This window comes from Eriocheir sinensis, chromosome 44, assembly GCF_024679095.1.
Source record: "Eriocheir sinensis breed Jianghai 21 chromosome 44, ASM2467909v1, whole genome shotgun sequence".
NCBI classification, from domain to species: Eukaryota; Metazoa; Arthropoda; class Malacostraca; order Decapoda; family Varunidae; genus Eriocheir; species Eriocheir sinensis.
The window spans coordinates 1,027,005-1,052,004 of NC_066552.1; the positions used below are offsets into that span (position 1 = coordinate 1,027,005).

The window sequence follows — 25,000 nt, forward strand, 5'->3', positions numbered from 1 at the left end:
GAGAGAGAACTTTATGTATAGCTGTATATATGTTTCCTATCCATACCATGTCTAGTGTATGAGATGAGAGAGAGGGAGAGAGAGCTTTCTATATATGTGCATGTATATCTATGGTTCCTATGTATACCCTATGTCTGGTGTATGCATTAATGAGCCTTCCATACATACACACAACCCCAAGCAATCACTAATACAACCTAACTCTCTCCCCCATACAGCTGACCATATCATTCTCTATACCTTCACAGAACCCCAAACAGTTTCTAACACTACCTTACGCTCTCCTATGTACAGCTGACCATATCGTCCTCCATGCCTTCACAAAACCCCAAGCAGTCTCTAATACTATCTAACGCTCTCCTATGTACAGCTAACCATATCGTCCTCCATGCCTTAACATAACCCCAAACAGTCTCTAACACTACCCAACGCTCTCCCTCACAGCTGACCATATTGTCCTCCATGCCTTCACAAAACCCCAAGCAGTCTCTAACACTACCTAACGCTCTCCCTTTTACAGCTGACCATATCGTTTGCCTCCCACGGGCGGCTGTTTCGTCTGCGGCTGAGGCACGACACCTCCACCGTCAGCCCCAACGTCAAGCTTGAGGTGCCGCCCAGCCTGGAGCGCCTAGACTTCAAGCACATCTACGAGGGAACGATAGAAGGTGAGGATAGACTGGCTGGCTTTCGATCCCTGTTGAGTAACTTATCGCAAGTTTATCAATTCCTTTTGCCGGCAAGTCACATGAGGGAGATTGCTAAGTCTTTACGAGGAAGGCTGGTGCGTCAACCCTCGTCAGTTATTATATTGAGGATAAGGATGAAGACTAGAGGTAGATTTGTCTATATGAGCAAGGCAAGGTTATCAATTTCTTTTGCCGGCAAGTCACGTGAATGAGATTGCTATGTCTTTACGAGGAAGGCTGGTGCATCAACCCTCTTATCAGTTATTATATTGAGGATAAGGATGAAGACTAGAGGTAGATTTGTCTGTATGAGCAAGGCAAGGTTATCAATTTCTTTTGCCGGCAAGTCACGTGAATGAGATTGCTATGTCTTTACGAGGAAGGGTGGTGCGTCAATCCTCTTATCAGTTATTACATTGAGGATAAGGATGGAGACAAGAGGTAGATTTGTCTGCATGAGTAAGGAAGGCTATCAATTTTATCAAGGAATTACATGTTTTCTGCCTCTGATAAGGTGTTGTGGCTTTCCTTCTCTTATCCCACGCTGATACTAGGTGTAATCTTTCCTCTTTTTCCTTTGGTGTATTGCTTCATTTCCTTCTCGAGGGGATGTGAGGTCACTGATAAGGAGTTAGATATAAGATGCAGATTGGAAAATTATACAAAAGAAAAAGTAGTAGAATGAATGGCTTTATGGGCTGTTCTTCTCCTTTCTCATTGTAATATTATGTGAAATCTCTCTTGTTTTTCTTTAGTTTGTTGGCTCATTTCTTTCTTTAAGGGGAATGATGCAACAGATAAAGAGGAGGTTGACATGAGGTGAATACAGATCAGCTTTTGTGGGCGTTCCTTTATTATCCCACGCTGAAAAAAGTGGTGAAATCTATCTATATTTTCCTTAGTGTTATTGCCTCAGTTTCTTCTGGAGGGGGTAATGACGCAACAGATAAAGAGGAGGTTGATATGAGGTGAATGCAGATCAGGTTTTGTGGGCGTTCCTTTTTTTATCCCTTGCTGAAATACGGTGAAATCTAGCTATGTTTTCCTTAGTGTTATTGCCTCAGTTTCTTCTTTAGGGGGATGTGACACAATTGATAAGGAGTTAGATAAAAGGTGAATGCAGATCAGGCTATGTGGGCGTTCCTTTATGATCCCACGCTGAAAAAATACGGTGAAATCTATCTTTATTTTCCTTAGTGTTATCGCCTCAGTTTCTTCTTTTGGGGGACGTGACGCAATTGATAAGGAGTTAGATAAAAGGCGAATGCAGATCAGGCTATGTGGGCGTTCCATTTTAATCCCACGCTGAAAAACGATTAAATCTATCTGTATTTTTCTTATAGTTATTACCTCAGTTTCTTCTTGAGGGGGAATGACGCAACAGATAAATTTGAATGCAGATCAGGCTATGTGGGGGTTCCTTTATGATCCCACGCTGAAAAAATACGGTGAAATCTATCTTTATTTTTCTTAGTGTTATCACCTCAGTTTCTTCTTTTGGGGGATGTGACGCAATTGATAAGGAGTTAGATAAAAGGTGAATGCAGATCAGGTTATGTGGGCGTTCCTTTTTAATCCCACGCTGAAAAACGATTAAATTTATCTGTATTTTTCTTATAGTTATTACCTCAGTTTCTTCTTGAGGGGGAATGACACAACAGATAAAGAGGAGGTTGTTAAAAGGTGAATGCAGATCAGGCTATGTGGGCGTTCCCTCTTTATCCCATGCTGAAGTGCCGTGAAATCCATCTTTATTTTTCTTATGTTTATTTCCTCATTTCCTTCTTGAGGGGGGTGAGGCAGCTGATAAGGAGGAAGCAGATAAAAAGGTGAATTCTGGTGTTGGATGAAGTCATGTTCCACTAAATGTTCATCTAATTATTCCTTATCTCTTACGTCATTTCCTCTCCTGTTGGAAATGACGCATCGCTCACTTCCGAATTGTGACACCACCACCACCACCACCACCATCATCATCTTTATCCATTACCCAGTCCCTCCATCATCCCTACCCTATGTCTTGAGGTCACCCCTTCATCCACTAATCCCTCCCTTTGATCATTATGTCACCAAGTCTGTTTAATTGCCCTTCCCTTTTTCTTGAAGTCACCCCATAAATCCTTCAGTCCACCCTTTGACTCAGGAGACCCCTCAACCTAATATTATGCCCCCAACTCTCTCTAAATGCCCTTCCCTTTTTCTTTTAGTCACTCCATAACTCCTTCACTTCACCCTTTGACTCAGGAGACCCCTCAACCTTATATTATGCCCCCAACTCTCTCTAAATGCCCTTCCCTTTTTCTTTTATTCACTCCATAACTCCTTCACTTCACCCTTTGACTCAGGAGACCCCTCAACCTAATATTATGCCCTCAACTCTCTCTAAATGCCCTTCCCTTTTTCTTTTAGTCACTCCACAACCCCTTCACTTCACCCTTTGACTCAGGAAACCCCTCAACCTAATATGCCACCAAAGTCACTCCCTCGCCCCTTCCCTTTGAATTGAGATCATATGAAACCCTTTAAATCTAATAATATGTACCTGAGTCACTCCATTAACCCTTCCCTTTGTCTTGAGGTTCACCCACTAACTCTATCCTTAGACTTACGAACCCCAAAACCTAAATTCTGAACCCTAATATCATACCCCCAAATTACTTGGTTCTTTCGCTGGTACACGGTAAAGCCACAAATTTGGGCCGTTGCTGCTACAGGGTTAACCTACTAATTCCACTTTTTATCCTCAGGTGACCCTGGCTCGCAGGTGTGGGGCAGCGTGCGCGATGGGGTGTTCGAGGGAGTCGTGCACAGCGAGCGCGATGGCACCTACTACGTGGAGCGCGCCCACAAGTACTTCCCGGGCCACAACGCCACTCTCAAGGGCTTCCACTCGGTCATCTACCACGACCGGCATGTGGGCGATCCCTACAAGAGGGTTCGGCAGGGCCACACCTCCGGCTGCGGCGTGACCGAGGACATAGCGGCATGGATGGACGCGATACAGAACTCCGCCGACCCTGAGGAGGAGCGCCGGGAGGAGGAGCAGAGGGAGGAGGAGGAGGCCAGGCGGAGTGGCACCATTAATCAGCACAAGTACAAAAAATGGTTGGAGCAGCACGAGGAATACCAGGCGGAGGACGACGAGGAGGAGCTTGACGAGGGGGTGTACGACGCCCCCTCGGAGGACTACCACCACCACCACCACACCCACGGGAAGTACAGCGAGGAGGCCAACAGTGCCTGGCCCCATCGTCGCCGCAAGAGGGCCATCGGCATTGGGGATGGCGCTGACAACAAAGGCACTTGCTCCCTCTCGATCCAGACTGACCCCATGTTGTGGCACCATATATATAAACAGGTGAGAGTGATATGGCACTAGACTCGTTAACAGGTAAACAGGTGTACCCAGAGCCGTAGAGGATACTTGTTTACCTTATTCCTGCAGGGTTGTTGTTTTTTTCTTCCCTGGCCATGATTATATTTGCTCTTTTTTTTTTTTTTACAGTAAAGGAAAGTTCAAGGGAAAAAAAAGAAAAAGGAAACAATGAAAAAAGCCCGCTACTCCTTTTCCTCTCATCCCTTCCTTCTCCTCCATTTCCTCTCCTCTCCCTCTCCCTCTTCCATCTCATTCATCTTTTTTTCTCATCGTATCTCTCTACACCTCACTCTTTTTTCTGTTCTTCCCTCCTCCTCCTCCTCCTCTTCCTCCATTTCCTCTCCTCTCCCTCTCCCTCTTCCATCTCATTCATCTTTTTTTCTCATCGTATCTCTCTACACCTCACTCTTTTTTCTGTTCTTCCCTCCTCCTCCTCCTCCTCTTCCTCCATTTCCTCTCCTCTCTTCCTCTTCCATCTCATTCCTCCTTTTTTTCTCATCCTATCTCTCTGCACCTCACTTTTATTTCTGTCATTCCCTCCTCCTCCTCCTCCTCCTCCTCCTGCCAGTGGACTTATTCATAGGTAGCTCACTCAGGCATTCACGGCAAGATTAGGCCCAGTGCGTCACTCCTAATCCTCTTCATGGGGCATTCAGAAGCACCAGCCCGGGTCATGGCTATATTAGTAAAGGTGGAAGGAGGCGAGTGTGGAGGGCGCTGTAGGACTAATCAATTACTCTTTTATCAACATCCTTCGCTGTCTTATCATAATGGAAGCAGCTTGTTTTTAAGGCAGGCGACTTCGAGGGTCCTCCTGTGCATATGGTACGTCCAATAGCTTTGAGATCTTAGTGTGTTGTTTGTTGGTGTAAATGTAAATGTGATATTCTGTGAGTTTCATGAAATTTGGGTGAAGCGTCGGGGAGACTCAAAGAAAGCGGATTTTTCTTTTTTTTTGTTTCAGACTTTATTTTTCAGTTAATCGCTTTGAAAAAAATACCATAGAAACTCTGTTTACATATCTACATTTGACATTTATAAAATTTTAGATTTTTAGTTTTGTCTTTGAAATTTTTTTTTTTCACCTTTAATTTTCTCCACTGTCCCATTTTCTTTTTACATTTTTTGAAATTTTATAAATATGAAATATTGCCCTTTAGTTGTAGTTTTAGCTGATACCTAACAAAAGTCAATCAAATGTGTTACCAATTTTGTGAAATTTTTTGAGATATTGGCTCCTAAAGATTTTTTTCCCATTTCTCCCTGTCTTGCCAATTGTATTTATCTGATTGCCATGAAATTTTCACATATTATTGTGTATGCAGTAGAGCCCCACTTAGCGTGAGATCAATTAGCGCGAGCCACCGTCTACCAAGAAAAAAATTAATTAGCACGAAAGCCTCAGTTAGTGCGAGCAGCCACCACGACTGAATTTTGAAAATTGCGCCAAGCCGCCATGATGCGCGGTGGCCTGGGTGGCCTGGGTGGCCTGCCGCCTGCCTCACACCACAACACAGCCCCTTCCCACATGGTCCCAGTCTCTCATGCTCTCTAACATCGTCCTACCCCCCCTGGCCCCCCTCGGAGGCTGCCCGCCTCACCTGCCGCCTCCTGCTGGGGGCAGTGCACAGCTCGCCGCCCGTGTGGCGCCGCAGCAGCCACTGTCACACTCCGTGTCCCGGCGTGTCCTCCGCCGCCATCCTTGGGGTGTCTCCATGGGCGTGAACTTCGCTGCATCGGCCCCGTGGGGAGTCACTATTACCTGCCGCGGCGGGGCAGATGAGGCAAGGCGTCGCTATTGATTGAGTGGCCACCGTCACTGTAACACGCTCGATAATAATGAGTGTGATGTCGGCCTGGCCGGGCACGACGCCCACACCCTGCCCGCCGAACCTTTGCTAGGGCCGAACTCTTGTCACACCCACTTGCTGCTGCCGCTAACGCCGCCGACACCTTGGGCCGCAAGAGTCTCCATCACGACTCGATGACTGTGTATTTTGAGTAATTATCAAACCCAAAAGTCAGACCCACGTGTGCACCAAATAATTTTTTTCATATTGGTTACTTTATTCAATTAGCGCGAATTCAGTTAGCGCGACCACGTTCATCCACCTAATTCTCGCGCTAAATGGGGCTCTACTGTACCTTGTTGACTTACTAGAGAATGATAAGGCATCTGGTCCCCCTTTATAAAAAAGTATTAATCAATCAAAGGTGAGGGTGTCAGAAGGTGGAGGTGTTCCTGCACGACTGCACTGGGCAATTCTGTCTCTAACAGTGTTTGTAGCTGAGAAAGCAACACGGTGATGAAAGTTTTGCTTGTATCAGGCTCAGGGTTCACACCTCTGTCAAGAATCTGTTGTCGGAGCTGCAGTGATGTCTCATGTGGCAATGTAGCTGATTCTGCAGTTGGTGGTGATGTACGTGGTGGTGGAGTAGGTGGTGACGAAGCAGGTGGTGTAGGTGAAGGGCGTGATGAGGTACTTGGTGGTGTAGGGAGTGGCAAAACAGGTGGTAGTGGAGCAGGCTGTGGTGGTGGTGGTGGTGGTGAGCGGCACCTAGCGAGAGTGAGCGGGGCAGCATCATGACTCCCTTCATAAGCTTCTACGCTGCTCTCTTGCTGGTTTTCTGAGTCTTGGCCGCTCCATCTTGCTCCATAAGCCATCTTGATGTTGATGACTCTGGTAGCCTTGCGCTTGTACGTCATTTGTAAGGATATATTTTTGGCTGTAGTGCAGAGGAAAATATTGAGCACCCTCCCCGTCAATGTCTGGGTCGGGACTGGCGTATCCTCCTCACACCCTCCCGGAGATCCCTTCCTTTGCCCTCCTAACCCCACAATCAACCATCCTTTCCTTCTCCTTCTTTACCTCCTATACTATCCCTATTCCTTCACCCTTCTAATGCTCCCTCTCCCTCCCTATCCTTCACCATCCTGTCCTCCTTCCCTATCCCTTCCTTTGCCCTCCTAACCCCCACCGTCATCCTTTCCTTTTCCTTTTTAACCTCCCTTTACTCTCCCTCCTCCTTCACCCTCCTAATGCTCCCTCTCCTCCCTTTCCTTCACCTCCTGTCCTCCTTCACCCCTCCCTCTCCATCTCCCTTTCCCTCCTGACTGCATAATCACCCTTCCTTTTGCCCTGGAGGGAGAGAATGCTTACCTTACTTTCCTCTCCTCCTCCTTCACCCCTCCCTCTCCATCTCCCTTTCCTACGCCCCCTTGACTGCATAATCACCCTTCCTCTTTGCCGCGGGAGGGAGAGAATGCTTACCTTACTTTCCTTTTCCTTAACCTCCTTCACCCCTCCCTCTCCATCTCCCTTTCCTACGCCCCCCTGACTGCATACTCACCCTTCCTTTTTGCTGCGGGAGGGAGAGAATGCTTACCTTACTTTCCTTTTCCTTAACCTCCTTCACCCCTCCCTTTCCATCTCCCTTTCCTACGCCCCCCTGACTGCATACTCACCCTTCCTTTTTGCCGCAGGAGGGAGAGAATGCTTACCTTACTTTCCTTTTCCTTAACCTCCTTCACCCCTCCCTCTCCATCTCCCTTTCCTACGCCCCCCTGACTGCATAATCACCCTTCCTCTTTGCCGCGGGAGGGAGAGAATGCTTACCTTACTTTCCTTTTCCTTGACCTCCTTCACCCCTCCCTTTCTATCTCCCTTTCCTACGCCCCCCTGACTCCATACTCACCCTTCCTTTTTGCCGCAGGAGGGAGAGAATGCGGAGAAGACCAGGGACGAGATAACGGCCATGATCTCCCAGCACATCAAAGCCCTGAACCACATCTACGCCAAAGTCATGTTCAACGGAAAGTACAAACACAGGAACATAAGATTCGAAGTCCAGAGAATCAAGGTGAGGGAGAGGGCGGTGGTGGTGGTGGTGGTGGTGGTGGTGTGAGTGTGATATGAATGGTGGTGGGGATGGTGGATTATGGTGGTTTATTTTTTTATTATTATTATTATTATTATTATTATTATTATTTTTTTTTTTTGTATGTGTGTGGTGGTGGTGGTGTGAGTGTGATATGAATGATGGTGGAATATGGTGGTTGATTTTTTTTTTTTTTTTTTGTATGTGTGTGTGTGCGTCATTTTTATTTCTCTACCTGTCATTCTTTCTTCCTTATCCATTCTTCTCTTATTCCCTTACTTTACCTTCTCCTCTCTCCTCATTCCCTTCATTTTTTCATTCTCTATTTTTACCTTACTCTACCTAACCTTATCTAACCTTACCTTACCTAACCTACCCCCCCTCATCCTCACCTCACCTAACCTAACCTAACCTTACCTCATCCTTACGTAACTTAACCTTACCTAACCCTACTTCATCCTACCTGACTTGACCTCTCCCTTCCAAATTGATGACCTCACACTCTGTCAGTCATCCTAAACCTTACCTAACTTCATTCCCTTCATTCCCTCATTCTCTAACCTCACTCTACCTTATCAAACCTAACCTAACCTAACCTAACCTAACCCTACTTGACCTCAACAATGTTTTCTATGTCTTTTGTTTGTGCTAATGACCTTGTATCTTTGTTCAAATAAATAACCTTGACGGGTAATGGTTTTTCCTTCTATCCGTGGACCAACTAGCAGTAGAACACTCACTAAACACCAACAACCTCTCCCCTCCAGATTGATGACCTAACGCCCTGCCAGTCATCCCAGGGTGAGACCAACAAGTTCTGCAAACCCAATGTGGATGTCAGCAACTTCCTCAACCTCCACTCGCAGAAGAAGCACGACGACTTCTGCCTCGCCTACGTCTTCACCTTCAGAGACTTCACGGGCGGGACGCTGGGCCTTGCATGGGTCGCTTCGCCCTCTGGTGGGTCCGAGGAGGGCGTAGGTGGAGAAGGAGGAGGAGGAGGAAGAGAGGGTTTGCAGGAGAAGAAAGGAAAGGAGGAGAAGTAGTAGCGAAGTTTAGGAGGGTGTAGAAGGAGGAGGAGGAGGTGAAAGAAGAGGGGAGAAAGAAGAGAAGTTCTAGCAGTTTAGGAAGAGGAAGAGGAGGAAGAGGAAGAGAGGGGTTGCAGGAGAAGAAAGGAAAGGAAGAGAAGTATTAGCAAAGTTTAGGAGGGTACAGAAGGAAGAGGAGGAGGAGGAGGAGGAAGAGGTGAAAGAAGAGGGGAGAAAGAAGAGAAATAGTAGTAGTTTAGGAAAGGGAAGAGGAGGAGGAGGAAGAGGAATGGAGAGGGTGGAAGAAGAGGAGTTTCAGGAGGGATTGTGGTTGATGTAGTAGTAGTATAAGTAGTAGTAGTAGTTAGAAAAGAAGAAGGAAGAGAAGTGGCAAATATGTAGGAAAAGGAGAAAGAAGGAGAGGGAAGGAGAGGGTGATGAACAGTATTTTAAAGAAGGAGAGGGTGTGGTAGTTGTCTGAAGTCCGAGTGAAGCAAAACAAGGATTAGAATTAAAATTGAATCACCTCGCCACCCTTTTTCTAACTCTAACATCCCTTCCATCCATCCAGGGGCGTCGGGCGGCATCTGCGAGAAGTACAAGACCTACACGGAGAACCTCGGGGGCTTCAGACACTCGGAGAAGCGCTCACTCAACACCGGCATCATCACGTTTCTGAATTACAACTCCCGGGTGCCGCCTAAGGTCTCCCAGCTCACACTTGCACACGAGATTGGTCACAACTTTGGCTCGCCGCACGACTTCCCAGACACGTGTAAGCCGGGGGGACTCCAGGGGAACTACATCATGTTCTCCTCGGCCACCAGCGGCGACCGGCTCAACAATGATAAGTTCTCGCCGTGCTCCATCCGCAACATCTCGCTGGTGCTTGATGCCATCTCGGAGAAGCGGCGGACCAACTGCTTCACGGAGAACAACGGCGCCTTCTGTGGGAACAAGATTGTGGAGGAGGGCGAGGAGTGTGACTGTGGCTACGACATTGATGAGTGCAAGGACGAGTGTTGCTACCCGCTCAAGATCCCCAACAGCCTGCGCCTAGCCAACGCCTCGGCCAAGGAGTGCACGCGGCGAGGGAATGCTGTGTGCAGGTGTGTGTGTGTGTGTGTGTGTGTGTCTGAGAGAAAAAGAAAAGTAGACCAGAGAAAAATAAAACCTTAAGAACGTACCCTAACCCAACCCCAATACACCCCCTAAGCAAGCCTAACCTCACCCTAATCCTCCTTCCTCCACAGTCCCAGCGAGGGTCCGTGCTGTGACCGCACCACTTGTAACTTTGTCAAGGAGGAGGCACAGCAGGTGTGCCACATGGATACAGAGTGTGAGGACTCCGCCTACTGCAAGGGGAACAACGCCAGCTGCCCCCAACCCAGAGCCAAGGCCGACAACAAGGAGTGCAATGAGGGGACGAAGGTGAGGAAGAGAAGACGCTTAGGTCTATATTATAAGTGTCATGAACTCCTCATTCCAAGAAATAGCTGAATGGAACTTTCCATTTTCTTATTCTCCAATGGGCCAGCTCTTCTTTTTGTAACCTCGTTGCTGGGCAGACGCTATTTCTAAAGGTCAAAGAGGGGGCAGTCAGGTTCCAATGAGTGTTTCTTCAGGTTCATGGTACAGAAGAAGGGTCAGACTACCACCAGGGTCATAAAACTACCCCTGGAAATGCCCACAACTCCTAGGAAAGCCTTGTTAAATATGTGGTTTTGGGCGGTAAAATGTCTTATAATATGATCCGAAATTCTCCTGAGCTTTCTAAAATTAACCCATCCACTGTGATTGGCACCGATTTGGCCTTCACTGGTAGCCTGGTAACATACACTCCCAGGTCTTTCTCTGCCTCTGTGGTGGATAGTGGGGTGTTTCCCATGTGGTATTGGTGTGCTGGATATCCCTTCACTGGTAGCCTGGTACATCTCCCAGGTCTCTCTGCCTCTCTGGTGATAGTGAGAGTTCCCATGTGGTATTGGTGTGCTGGATATCCCTTCACTGGTAGCCTGGTAACATACACTCCCAGGTCTTTCTCTGCCTCTGTGGTGGATAGTGGAGTGTTTCCCATGTGGTATTGTTGTTATGTATATACATTAACTGGTAGCCTGGTAACATACACTCCCAGGTCTTTCTCTGCCTCTGTGGTGGATAGTGGAGTGTTTCCCATGTGGTATTGGTGTGCTGGATATCCCTTCACTGGTAGCCTGGTAACATACACTCCCAGGTCTTTCTCTGCCTCTGTGGTGGATAGTGGAGTGTTTCCCATGTGGTATTGGTGTGCTGGATATCCCTTCACTGGTAGCCTGGTAACATACACTCCCAGGTCTTTCTCTGCCTCTGTGGTGGATAGTGGAGTGTTTCCCATGTGGTATTGGTGCTGGATATCCCTTTACTGGTAGCCTGGTAACATACACTCCCAGGTCTTTCTCTGCCTCTGTGGTGGATAGTGGAGTGTTTCCCATGTGGTATTGGTGTGTTGGATATCCCTTCACTGGTAGCCTGGTAACATACACTCCCAGGTCTTTCTCTGCCTCTGTGGTGGATAGTGGAGTGTTTCCCATTTGGTATTGGTGTGCTGGATATCCCTTCACTGGTAGCCTGGTAACATACACTCCCAGGTCTTTCTCTGCCTCTGTGGTGGATAGTGGAGTGTTTCCCATGTGGTATTGGTGTGCTGGATATCCCCTCCCAAGCTGCAGGACTGTACATTTTTCTTCATTGAATTGTAGCAGCCACTTTTTGTTCCATTCCTGTAGCTTGGTGATGTCTTCTTGTAGGGAATCCACAGTCAAGGGGTTAACGAGCTATGTAAAAACTGGAACTACAATCAGATTCACACTTTTCCGCACCCTTCTGGACACACATTCACTCTTAATCACCTAAATCCACAACACTTTGCCTGGTCCTGCCCCCCCCCCCCCTTTTTTTTTTTGCCCTTGAGCTGTCTCCTTTGTTGGGGGAGAAACAAAACAAAACAAAAACAAAAACGTAGAGATCACCTCATCACCTCGCCACGCCTCGTCCTCCCACAGGTGTGCAGGAAGGGCAAGTGCAGCGGGTCCATCTGCCTGGCCAAGAACATGAAGGAGTGTTTCCTCACCTCGGACCGCGTGCACGACAAGAAGCGGCTGTGTGAGATCGCCTGTCAGGAGGGCAACGACTCCTCCACCTGCAAGTCCACCTCGGAGCTGAAGGATATCTTTGGCGGCAACCCTGTCTTCATGCGGCCAGGTGCTCCCTGCAACAACTTCCAGGTGAGGGACGAGTTGGATTGGAGTTGATGTAGAGTCAGGAATGAAGGCAAGGATGTGGAAGTGGATGAGTATGAATGAACAGGAGAACTTAGGACCCTTTTTTCATTCTTATTTCACTTGCTCAAAGAATTGATTATTATTAGTCTTTGAAAAGCACCTTGAGAGAATGAGAATCAGTCATAGTAGCCAGACTTTTGACCAGCACCCCCTCCTCCCTTCCTCTCTGCCAGGGCTACTGTGATGTCTTCCAAAAGTGTCGTGCTGTGGACGCCGAGGGGCCGCTGGCACGCCTCAAAAACCTGCTGTTCAACCAAGACACCCTCAACAGTGTGGCCGAGTGGATAACGGTGAGTGTGGCTAAACAGCGTGGCTCTGGAATGCTAAAATGAAGAACTCTTTGTGTCCAGTAAGTTTAAGAAGAGAAGTGTGTGTAGTTCACCACAACCTGATCATGAGCTGGGCTTATCATTGCCAGCAAGTACCTTCCTGATCAGAGCAAGGCTCATTATAGTCAGTCTCATTCTCTGGGTACTGCTGGGACCTTCACTCACCACTCACCCCATTCCCCTTGCTCAAAGGGGGTTTAACCACTCCTTGTCAGTGGAAAAATTTCATCCTGAGTGATGCTCAAACCTCAGCCTGCCAGGCTGGAGCCTGATAAGGCAGAGCCTTATCTGCTGAGCTATTGGAATGGTGTGTGTGTGTGTGACCCATGACCCTTGTGTCTCCTCACAGCAATACTGGTACGGTGTGTTGCTGCTGGGAGTGGGCTTCGTGGTGTTCATGGGTGTGTTCATCAAGTGCTGCGCCGTCCACACGCCCTCCAGCAACCCTCGCAAGCCCCCGGCACGCTCCATCACCGAGACTCTGCGCAGGCCGGTCAACACCCTCAGAAGAGTAAAGGTGGGTGGCTCAGGTGGCTTCTGTTCCTTCCTCTTACTATAAAAGTGACAATTCACCTCTGTGACACTACACCTCATAGACTCCATCACCTGCTCTGCCTGGCCTTTGGTCATTATGATTCACCCCAGTCCATCCTTTCCCCCCACAGCGCCACAGACAAGGCCCCGGCCCCAGCAGTGGTGGTGGTGGTGGGGCGGGACCCAGCCACCACCACCACCACCATCACCACCACCACAATCCGCCGCAGCAGCAGCCGGGGCCATCCAGACACAACCGGGGCGGGGCAGCGGAGAGGGAGCCCGACCACTCCAGGGCCCAGGGCAACAAGCGGAGCAGCCGGGCGTACAGCGATGACCCGCCACCACCCTACCCCGGCAACCCCAGGCACTCGGTCAGCCCCGCCAACCCCGGGGGATCAGCCACCCCCTCGGGGCGCCCCGCCGGCCCCACCAGACACGGGTACGGCGAGGGCCGGGGCCACTACAACAGGCCTAAAGGTGAGGCTTGAGCCCATTCCGTCACTCTGCGTCCTGCCCCGGCCACGCACCAGCCAGGAGCAGCGGCAGCCACTCAGGCACAACTAATGACACACCTAAATAATAATACATAAATAATAAATAAATGAATAAAATAAAAGGACTGACTGAATAAATGACTAAATATATAAATGAATAAATAAAAGCCAGGCAGCACCCACAGCACCTCTCCTAACAGTGCACCTCAAAGCAAAGTAGCACAAGTAACTCAATGAATTTTATACTAAAGAGACGTTCTAAGGGCTGAAAATAAAAATATAAATATGGCCACAACTTCTCAGTTTCATAAAAAATTCAAGATATCCAAAAAAGAGTATGCAATTTAGTCTACCTGAGGAGATTTTGAGATTAAAGAAACATTTTTGATAAGTTAACATATTTTATCAATTCTGCAAACAAAATACTGAAGCAGATTATTGTCAGAGTTCAAAATTATCGATCAAAATTTAATCCACAATCCTCAAAAAATTATCCCTATACTAAACACAATCCCAATAATATTTTTTTTGACTCATAACAAAAAAAATAATCCTCACAATAGATAACAAAAGAAAATAATAATAATAATCCCACAACAAAAGCAAGTAAGAAAAACCTCATGGTGACGCAGAGACTCGGCTGCCCGCATTCCAACCCCTCCCACGAGCCTCACAAACCGGAGCATCAAGTTCAAGTTCAAGGTTGTGTCTGAATGGCTGGCTGCTTTGCCCCGAGTCACTCCCCGACAATGTTCTTTTCATCTTGCTTGACTTCCCGGTGATTCTGAATGCCGTGATCCTCCTTGCATAGATTAGTTGTGAGTTTTGAATCACTGATAAGATCTTGGGTAGCATTTCATTGTGACTCATCTGCTACATTGGGTCACAAACATGCACACTTCATATTTACTTAGACGTGCATAGGAGTTGTTTTCTGAATGCAAAATCACGCTACATAGCAAGGTTTGGTGACATGGAGTAGGAAGAGCAAGCAAGTATAGGCATCACAGTTTTTATATAGTACTGCAAGACAACCATAGAAGGAGTGTAGGAGTTATCTGATTTCTGAATGCAATACCTTCAGTTACTTTGGATTTGATGACATGGGAAGTAGAAAGAGCAAGCAAGTATAGGCATCACAGTTTACATATAGTGCTGCAAGACAACCATAGAAGAAGGAGTGTAGGAGTTATCTGATTTCTGAATGCAATACCTTCAGTTACTTTGGATTTGATGACATGGGAAGTAGAAAGAGCAAGCAAGTATAGGCATCACAGTTTACATATAGTGCTGCAAGACAACCATAGAAGTTCAGTTACTTTGGATTTGATGACGCATCACAGTTTACATATAGTGCTGCTAGACAACCATAGAAGGAGTGTAGGAGTTATATGTTTTCTGAATGCAATACCACCAGTTATTTAGCAAAGTTTGGTGACATGAGGAATAGGAAAAGCAAGCTAGTTTAGGCATAACAGTTTACATATATATTGCTGCTAGATACATATAGAAGAAGGAGTTAAGGAGTTATTTGTTTACTGGATGCAATATCACCAAGAGCTGGAGGCTTAGGTACAACTGCCCCCCTTTTGTGATGCAGTTTCTGTGTCAAAAGATGAAGAGTAGGAAGGAAGGAAGGAAGGTAGGGAGGAAGGAAGGCAGGTAGGATGAAGAAGGCTGTACTAAGCGTATAGATGCAGTGTGATGGTTGAGGTAGGTCACGCACGCATAACAGCACTGTTCTGACGCCCCGACGCTGGCCAAGCATAACACACTCATCCATGCTTGCACTCGCCTTACATCAACACACACACACACACTCTGAGCCTCTCCAGTGTTACTCTGCTTCCAAACCTTCCAGATCTGTTCATGAGCAAGCAAGGACAGCGTTGATGTGACTCTTAATCCTTAACTCCATTGCTGTGTGTAAGTCGGCCATTAAGTAGCAAATAATTTACCTTTAATCCCTCCATGTCAGCACTGAGTATTGATAGAGGTTGTGTACATGCTGCCAAATCAAAAACTTGTAGTGTATAAATCAACCATCAGGTAGTCAGCCCTTCACTCAGGCCTGTAATTCAACACTGTGTTAGTCTTGGGGTACGCTGTGTTACCATGACGCAGTCCTCGTCACCTCACCACAAGCAAAGACTAACGCGTCACCTGTTGCTGTCATCACGTGCCAGGAACTTAACTGTGTAGGCTTAACTTAACTGTGTTCTTAGCAATAGGAGTGTGTAGGCATTTCTAACTGTGTTGTTGGTAGGAGTCCCCCTCATGAAGTCCCTCGTGCTAGTGACTGTTTTGATTGGGTTTTGTTAATTTCTTCTGCCAGTAAGTATTGGATATTGTCAAACCCCATAAGGGAAAATAGGAACGTTAAACAAAAAGAAGAAGAAAAAAGAAGATTGAGTGTTATAAAAGTTTGCCTTGTTTTTCTTCTGACAGTTTATTGCGTTGGTATGTCTTATATCATTCTTAATTAGTTATATTCACCATAAGGAAACTTAAACAACAGTGTCTGAGCCCTTGTTTTTGTCTGAGGAAAGAAAGACAATATTACAGAAGAAAATGAATGATATACAACTGATATCAAGTTCACGTCAAAAATAAAGGAGTGGTGCAAGGCTAGTGGATCAAGTTTATCAGCCAAGGACAAACAAACATTAAAAAAACATAATTAACTCCATGCACCAGTGGCAGACAAACTATGCAAAACTAACAACTCACTGTACATGTGGAATAGTTATACAGTGGTCACCTGGATGTATCTTCATCAATGCACCTGGGAAGCACTAAAATCACCGGCTAAACGTTCATCTAGTCATCGTAAATAGCCGAGTCTTGCACGAGGGACTGACTGACGGGGGCAAGGTGTATAGAGAGAGATCCTTACCTGTAATTAGACCTAGGCACCTGCCCAGCCCACTCACCTCACTGTCCACCGCTCTTCTAACACCTTACAGGCGGAAGGCGACACGAGAACTCGGCTGTATAGTGTCAGGTACGTAAGTGTTCGTTTGTCTGTGTGTGTGTGTGTGTGCCAAGGCGCTTTCTGCCAGCGCCGGGTTGCTTTGTGTGTGTTGGGGGTTGATTGGCACCCTGATTGGCACTATAGTACTCTGTTCGCGTTAGCATAAGAACTATATCCCGCCCATGACAGCCCAGCATCCACCAATAAGATTTTGCCTATCCCAGTATCAACCAGTAAGATATCATTCAAGATTTAACCTTTCTCTGCATCCACCAATAAGATTTTGCCTATCCTAGTATCAACCAGTAAGATATCATTCAAGATTTAACCTTTCCCAGCATCCACCAATAAGATTTTGCCTATCCTAGTATCAACCAGTAAGATATCATTCAAGATTTAACCTTTCTCTGCATCCACCAATAAGATTTTGCCTATCCTAGTATCAACCAGTAAGATATCATTCAAGATTTAACCTTTCCCAGCATCCACCTATAAGATTTTGCCTGAACCTAGTATTCACCAATAAGATTTTGTCTATCCCAACATCCGTCAGTAAGATATCATTCAAGATTTAACCTTTCTTAGCATCCACCAATAAGATTTCACCGTCCCAGCATCCACCAATCAAATGTATCCTGAGTTGGAGGGTGCTTGGCTTGCTTGTGGGTTGGTCCAGGCAAGCCACTTAATAGGGCAGGGAAGGCTTGTTTTTGAAGCTAATGTGAACAGAGTATTGGTTGTGATCACCCAAGGTTCTGAAAAGCACAATAATATTAGTTTTGGTATAAGAATGCTACATGTGAGCTTTACTGTTATTATTATTCAAGTTATTTATATTTTTATTTGAGTATTTGTTGAATTATTGCTAATATACATGACATTTTTTTATTGTTTTTGATATTGTTATTTGGATATATACTGTGCTACAATTCTAGTTCAAGTTCTTTATAGATTTAATTTCATTCTTTGTTGATTTAATTTCAGTATTGGCCAAGTTATTTCTCTTTTACTTACTGTTTTACTTTGACACAACTGATTTATTATGGTAGATTTTGATTTCCATTACACTTGTCAGAAAATGTAATGCATGTAATATCTGATCATATTTCACTACAGTTAAAACCCCATCCCAAAAGCTTGTATCAAGATTGAAAAATAATATATATGCTAATTTGTGAGTCTTATATCACTGTCAGGTCTTTGGTCTTCCTGTGATTGTGTCCCTAATTGTCATCTCTGTGGCGTTGCAGCTAGTGCCCCCCCCCTGGAGTTGATTTGTGATAGTACCGATGTAAGTGGCCATCTCATGGGGCGCTCTCATCTGCCACTCACCGTACACAGCCAGTGACCCCCCCACCACGCCCCCCCGCACCCCCACGCTGCCAGCCCAGGAGCACCAGCCAGGCCCCCGGCGCTCCACATGGTCTTCTGTCTTACAACTGGAGAAATCAAACCCGCTGGGGGCCTCGGGTGCGACCTAAGTGCCACCCCTGGACGCATGGAGGGTCGCGGGGAGGCCCAGCGACAACACAGCGATATCCGGAACCTAACTTTCAAACCGGCCACAGTGAGGAACCTTGTGAAGTGAAGACAAAGATGATACAAGCAGACAATATTACCGTTTTGCAGACACCGATACATTGTTTGATCCTGACCTTTTGCCGACGGAACGTAGGGAAGGAAGGAGATTATAGGCGTGTGTGTCAGGCCTTAGTGAGAAGTTTTTGATGCTTAAAGAGTCTAATGTTGGAAGTGTGAGTGAAGGCGCGGAGGCAGGAGTGCATAGCGTGTGGGCATTTGTTGTGTGGTGTGTCGGAGGTGTCGAGAGTAACGAGCCAAGGGAGAGGACCACCGTGAGAGTGAAGAAAAGAAACGTAAAAGAAGAGTTAGAAAGATAAAGAAGAATGGAAGTGAAGGAGATGAGGAGTGAAAATAAGTGAAGTAAAAGTGAAGATTAGTGAGAATGATCAAGAAAAGTGAAAGTGAAGCAGAAGAGGAAGAAGGAGATGCAAGAATAAGGTGCTTCTAAAACCCCTGATTCACTGCTTTTTTATTTGTAAATGGAAAACGTGGAGTGAATGCCGAGTGGGGTGCGGGGAAAGGCGTCCCTCATGACCTCATAAGGGACAGCACATCACCGCCGACATGAGAGAAAACCGAACAGGAAGACATAACAAGGGCAGTGGTGGCTTCGGAAATGCTCGTCAGACCCATCGCACACACTCCCCTCCCCCCCTCCACTCCCCCCCTTGTAGTAAACACATTGTACAGCATCCCAGACCAGCATTGTGTGGGTGGGCCGTTGGGCGGGTGTGTGTGGGGCCGCTGACAGCCGCCGCGCGTGTGTGACGAAAGAATCGTATCCGTAACCGACCTGTACCGAGACTCATTTCAACCTCACGTTATTTTCCCCTTCCCCGAATTTTTAGGTGCCGTTTTTCAGTCAGTCGAGGTTTTTTATATCGTTCCCTCATAGACCGATGGCCGAACAAACAAACTACCGCAGCATTTACTACAACAGATGATGGCTTTAGCGTAAGGTTGAATTCAATGTGTGCGTAAACTCTTGCCGCCGGGGGTCAGTGCGTGCGTCAGCGTGTGTTGTCGTGTTGTTGTGGGTTGACGCAAGTGGTTGTCAGTCAGTCTGTTGGTTGAGCGAGCGGTGAGGATCTTAACAAACAAACAAACACACACCGCTTTGTTTTTTGTGAACGGTGACGGATGAACCTTGTGTGGCGTGTGTGTGTATGTATGTGTGTGTGTGTGTGTCAGCCAGTCAGTCAGTCAGTTTATCAGCCACTCATTCAAGTCAGTCAAGGATCATAGTCAACATTTTATATTCCCACACAGATGATGATGATGATGATGGTTGTATTAAACAGGTTAGGGAAGGAAGGGCTTTTTAACTCTCAGGTTGGAGAAGACACATTTTATATTCAGCCCATTTTTTAGTCCCCCGCCCCACCGAAGCCACAGCCACAATCATCGCCACCCCTGCCCTCATTTCCCTTGCAACACAAACATTGACAGACAACCACAGGACAGATCAGGCATAGTGGAACAGGAGGAGGATTACCCAGCCTGCCACTCCTTCCCTCATTCCCCTTGCAACACAAACACAGACAGCCACAGTGGAACAGGAGGAGGAGGAGGAGCATTACCCAACCTGCCACTCCTTCCCTCATTCCCCTTGCAACACACACACAACACAACACAGACAGCCACTGGACAGATCAGGCATAGCAGAACAGGAGGAGGAGGAGGAGCAGTACCCAGCCTCTTCCCTGTTCCAAAAAAAAGACATCTCAGTTTTTTAATATCTCACTTTTTTTTACTACCACGAAAGCCCTGTGCTAGTTTTTCAACCCGCTGATGCTGGACCACATTCCATCGCCGCCACAAACACCACCACCATCACCGCTGCCATGACCCACTCCCTCCCACTCCACCACCCTTCCCGTGCCCCTAAACAGCTGCGATTCACCCAGACCGTTCGTGGTGATCCAGTTCACATTTTGCAACAACCACTGGTGAGCGCAGAACAAGCCTTATCACTGGGCATCCGTGTGTGTGAGTGTGAGTGTCAGTGTGCCTGGGAGAATGGAACATTACCTGTGAGCCTCGTCGTGCTCCATCAGTGCCAGACAAACAAGGAAGTGCCGGCAGCATCATCAACCTGGTGCCCCCATGTGTCATCACCCATGGCACCAGTGGCGGCGGCTTCCTTGCGACGCCCGGGCTCCTGCGCTCACCAGCTGCCAGTCATCCACCTGAAGTGTTGAAGTGTACATGTCAAAGACGATAAGAATGAAAAACTACATTTTTTTACAATATTCCACTAACTTGTGTTGTTAAGAAGCGATGCACTCATGTTTCCATGGCCTCGTGTCGCGCAACACTGTGTGGGTCGCTCCTAGGCCTTTCCCCTACCCTACCCTCGCCACCCCCAAGCCGCAGGAGGTTGGTTGGGGTGGCCGCGTGTTCAGTGCCCTGTTGCCCTGTCTGTCTGTCACTTGCTGATTTTCCGAGTTCACGAGGCATTCCAAAGATGGGCGCCTGTGGTCAGGACTAATGTGTATGATTTTTGTACCTCTCATTTAACTTGTTTTTGATTTATATTCAATTGCTGTTCAGTTCCTCATGATTACCTATGTGTGTTTACTGTACTATGTCTCAACTTAGGCCTATTTTTACATTTTTCATCTTAATTCATGTGTGTCTTTGCTACAGTTCCTCATCATGACCAACGCCTTGTTACTCACCAATGATTTTGTTACGTGATTGTTTCTGTCTGTTTTTTTTTATATATTCAGGTCTTTTGTCTCATGTTCTCGTGTTTGTTTACCGTCTCGTTAGGCCTGACCAGCTCTGTCCTCGCCTCATATTACATTCCTGGCGTTCATCATCACGCTCCGGTCTCTGTTTGCTGTCTTGTTAAAAGCTTGACCGGAACTTCATCCATCTGAGTTTGCATTCATATCTCTCTTACTCTCTGTCACCATTGCATTCACGTCCCAGTCACATTTTCGGGTCTTTGTCTCTCTGTTTGCATTCATATCCTTCGTCTTAGTTTGTGGACATTTGCATTCACATTTCGTCTGTCTGTCTGGCCATTCCCATTCACATCTTCGTCTCTTTTCTGTGGCCATTCATTTTGACACCTTCATCTTCTGTCTGTCTGGCCATTATCACGCATCATCATCTTTCTGTGGCCCTTTCCATCCATCTCTTAGTCTGTTGTCTGTGGTCATTCGCATAAACATCTCCCATCTTTCATCTCGGGCCATATTCATTCATACCTTCATCTTTTTTCTGTCTATTTGCATTCACTGTCTTTGTCTGTCTGGCCAGCACACAGTTGAGGCCGGGGATGCTGGGAGGAGGCACTGGTCGGGTGTCTGAGCCATATCACAACAGACGCAAGCCGCCAGTAACACCCCCCAGCATCCCCGGGACAACTGGCGCCGTGTTCGCAGTGTCTTGGTCGGGTGTGAGTGTCCTATGTTGATTTCAGTGTGAGGGTGATTTGGAGGGCGTGTATGGTTTGTACTTTTTATATTTTGGTTAATTTTTTGCCGCTCCCTTGGTGGAAGTACTTGATGAATCTCCTTATATGGCCTGCCAGATGTGTTCCCTGATCTTCCTTTTCCTCCTATTTGTCTCTTTAATTTTTCCATTCCTTAGTCCACCCACCGATCCTTTAGTCCACCTCCTCCCCACTTTGTCCACCATGCCCTACCCTAATCCACCTATCCTTTCTCAGTCTATCCACCACTTCTTTAGTCTACTTGTTCCCCCCTCAATCCACTCTGACTTTCTGTAATCCACCTATCCTCACCCTCTCTTTTAGTCCATTCCTTTTTACTCGTATTTCCCTTTTTCTTCCCCTTCCTTCCATCTTCTGTTTCCCTTCATTTCCTCGAGTCCCCCATCCTTTTTTTCTCCTCTCTTCCCCTTCCTTCCATCTTGTTTCCCTTCATTTCCTCGAGTCCCCCATCCTTTTTTTCTCCTCTCTTCCCCTTCCTTCCATCTTGTCTCCCTTCATTTCCTTGAGTCCCCCAGCCCAAAAGTGGCCACAATATGAAGACAAGAACAGCAGTGATAAGCAACTCCTAACCTATGGAAACTAACAACTTGCTCCCATGTATCTATAGAGGAAGACAGGGAGGGAGAGTTGCCTTGTTTTGAACCTGTTTGTGGCTGCCTGTGGACCTTAAGTAATCTCGCACCTCCTCCTCTTGTCATTATGGAGGCTGTTTTCTACATAAGTTGAAGTTATTATTTTATTCTGTATTCACTAATGTTTAAACCTGCCCTGTGTGTTATGCATTGATAGAGGCATTTCTGTATTATTTTTATTTATCCACTTATTAGTCTCTACTTTATTATTCTCTAAGTGCCCCTGTTTGGTTATTTACTAGTGCAGAAGAGGTGACTAATGCCCGATTGTTAAGAGCTTTAAACAAACTAACTAAACCTCTTGTAAAACCATAACATAGAAGATGAAAATGATTGTGTGAAGTTGATTTTTTCTGGTTTGTATTCAGAGTTTTAATTTTGTTGTATTTTCTGGGGCATTAAGGGACGTCACCAAACACCTGACGGGTCACCTAGTAAAGCATACACCTGGCTCCACACCTGTGATTTGGGGTGAAGGTGTTTGGTTACCCTTTGGACCATCACCACCTGCTCTGTTTTTCACCTCCTCCCACGGTCCCACCCCCTCCTGCCTCTATTCTCATCTCCTCCACCTCCTATCCTTTACCTCCAACCTCATCACCTCCTCCCACCCCTGTTCTCATCTCCTCCACCTCCCACCCTTTACCTCCAACCTCATCACCTCCTCCCACCCCCTCCTCCCTCTGTTCTCATCTCACCTCCTATCCTTTACCTCCATCCTCAACATCTCCTCCCACCCCCTCCTCCCTCTGTTCTCATCTCCTCACCTCCTATCCTTTACCTCCATCCTCAACATCTCCTCCCACCCCCTCTTACCTCTGTTCTCATCTCCTCCTCCTCCATCCTTGCCTCTTCCCACCTCCATCCTCTCTAAATTTGTCTCTTACGTTCCCATTCTTTCTCTCTTGTTTCCTTTTCCTCCTCCTCTCCTTATTCACTCCTTTTGTCTCCTCATCCATCTTCATTCCCTCATTCATCCATAATCAATTCTTCCTCCCCTTCATATTCCATCCCTTCTTCATTCTCTTCACTCATACACACTTCATTTTCCATAGCTTCCTCCTTACCTCTCTTGCATCTTGTCTCTCTCTCTCACAGACACACACGCACTTTCCCTTCCCTTTACCACCTCTCTCTTAACTCATATCTCATCACACAGACACTCACTCACTCACTCACACACACTCACCCTCACTCACACACACTCACACTCACACACACTCACTCACCCTCACACACACGCACTTTCACTTCTCTTCTCCACCTCTCTCTTAACTCATATCTCATCACACAGACACTCACTCACTCACTCACTCACCCTCACACTCACTCACTCACCCTCACACTCCCTCCCCCTCTCTCTCTCCCTCTTCCTCCCACAGTGTTGGGCGGACACCCCCGTTCGGCCAAGCAGTAGGTTTAAACACGTTTCCCTATGATATGTAGTTTTGATCATCGTTACCGGCATAACATACACTCTTGGTATTAACGTGAGTGTCATCATTTCTTGGAGACTCAATGTTTTATGATCACTCCACATGTTTAATAAAAATAAATGATTGTGTGCTTTTTTAGAGGCTGGTTTGATTTTGATGTGTGTGTGTGTGTGTGTGTGTGTGTGTGTGTACCTCTCTGTATCCTTTGTTTCTTCCTTCCTTTCTCTCCCTTTCCTCCATCTCTCTCTTCCCTATAGCTTACCTTCCCTTCTTCCCTTTTCTCTTTACTAGTCTCTCTCTCTCTCTCTCTCTCTCTCTCTCTCTCTCTCTCTCTCTCTCTCTCATTTGTTATCTCTCTTTTCTCACCTTTATCTCCTCTTCCCTTTACTTACTCATTTTCCTTCTTCCATTCTCCATTCCTTTTGCTTATCATGTTCTTTTCTTCTTCCTTTCTTCCTTCTATCATTCTCCTTTCCTTTTGCTTCTTATCATGTTCTTTTCTTCTTCCTTTCTTCCTTCTATCATTCTCCTTTCCTTTTGCTTCTTATCATGTTCTTCCTTCTCTTCCCTCTCCATTTCCCATACATTGAAGAGGAAGAATTGAATGAAAGGGAACAGTCCTGAAAAAAATAGAAAACAAAACACATTAATCAAAGAAATGGACTGAGGGAGAACATAGAAACATACACCAACAAACTGTATGGAAACTATTGAAAAGGAAAACGAAAACGGAATCTGGGAATAGGAAAACGGAAAACTATATGGGAAACGAAAGACAAGGAAAACTATAGGAAACGTAGGAGAAACAATTAAAAAGAAATAAAGCAAGAGGAAAGGAAACATGGAAGGGAAAAAAAATATTAAATTTGAAAAGGGAAACAATGGAAAACGGAAAACTCTGGGAAATTATTGAAAAGGAATAAAAAAGGAAAAAGAAGAGATTGAAGGGAAAGGAAAACACTGGATCAATTGAGTAAGTAACCAACACACACACACACACACACACACGAGGCGCCGTATCGACCTGTTTCAAGACGCCAAGACGCACAGGTAAGGCTAATGATGGAAGGTGCGCGTGTACACCTGTCTCTCACACACACACACACACACACACACACACACACACACACACACACACACACACACACACAGAGGGGAGAGGGAGAAGTTGAGAAGAGGAGGAAGAGGAGAAAGAAAATATACTGAGGAGAAGAGGAAGAAGTGGAAGATGAGATAAAACTATAAAAAGAAGAAAGAGA

The 25,000-nt window shown here is 46.4% G+C and overlaps 1 protein-coding gene and 2 long non-coding RNA genes across 6 annotated transcripts in view; 1 reads left to right on the forward strand and 2 right to left on the reverse strand.

Annotated features, from left to right (window-relative positions):
* LOC126980258 (disintegrin and metalloproteinase domain-containing protein 10-like) overlaps positions 1-19,984 on the forward strand; it is a 52,311-nt gene extending 32,327 nt beyond the window's left edge. Inside the window, exons 3-14 of one of the 4 annotated variants that reach the window (XM_050829942.1) lie at positions 521-668; positions 3,437-4,047; positions 7,780-7,926; positions 8,712-8,904; positions 9,544-10,081; positions 10,226-10,403; positions 12,014-12,235; positions 12,466-12,582; positions 12,971-13,138; positions 13,267-13,635; positions 16,619-16,656; positions 17,877-19,984. In XM_050829942.1, the coding sequence (XP_050685899.1) occupies positions 521-668; positions 3,437-4,047; positions 7,780-7,926; positions 8,712-8,904; positions 9,544-10,081; positions 10,226-10,403; positions 12,014-12,235; positions 12,466-12,582; positions 12,971-13,138; positions 13,267-13,635; positions 16,619-16,656; positions 17,877-17,880 (2,733 nt within the window). In that variant the 3' untranslated portion in view covers positions 17,881-19,984. The remainder of the gene's footprint in view (positions 1-520; positions 669-3,436; positions 4,048-7,779; positions 7,927-8,711; positions 8,905-9,543; positions 10,082-10,225; positions 10,404-12,013; positions 12,236-12,465; positions 12,583-12,970; positions 13,139-13,266; positions 13,636-16,618; positions 16,657-17,876) is intronic. The other 3 variants (XM_050829944.1, XM_050829943.1, XM_050829941.1) reach the window with 3 other exon arrangements.
* Positions 16,809-17,870, reverse strand: LOC126980260 (uncharacterized). Its single transcript, XR_007733026.1, has 2 exons — positions 16,956-17,870; positions 16,809-16,883 (listed from the first exon to the last, which is right to left on the reverse strand). It is a non-coding gene; the product is annotated as an uncharacterized LOC126980260 (long non-coding RNA).
* On the reverse strand, positions 19,234-24,078 carry LOC126980259 (uncharacterized). Its single transcript, XR_007733025.1, has 2 exons — positions 23,004-24,078; positions 19,234-22,937 (listed from the first exon to the last, which is right to left on the reverse strand). It is a non-coding gene; the product is annotated as an uncharacterized LOC126980259 (long non-coding RNA).
* Between the last annotated feature and the right edge of the window lie 922 nt (positions 24,079-25,000).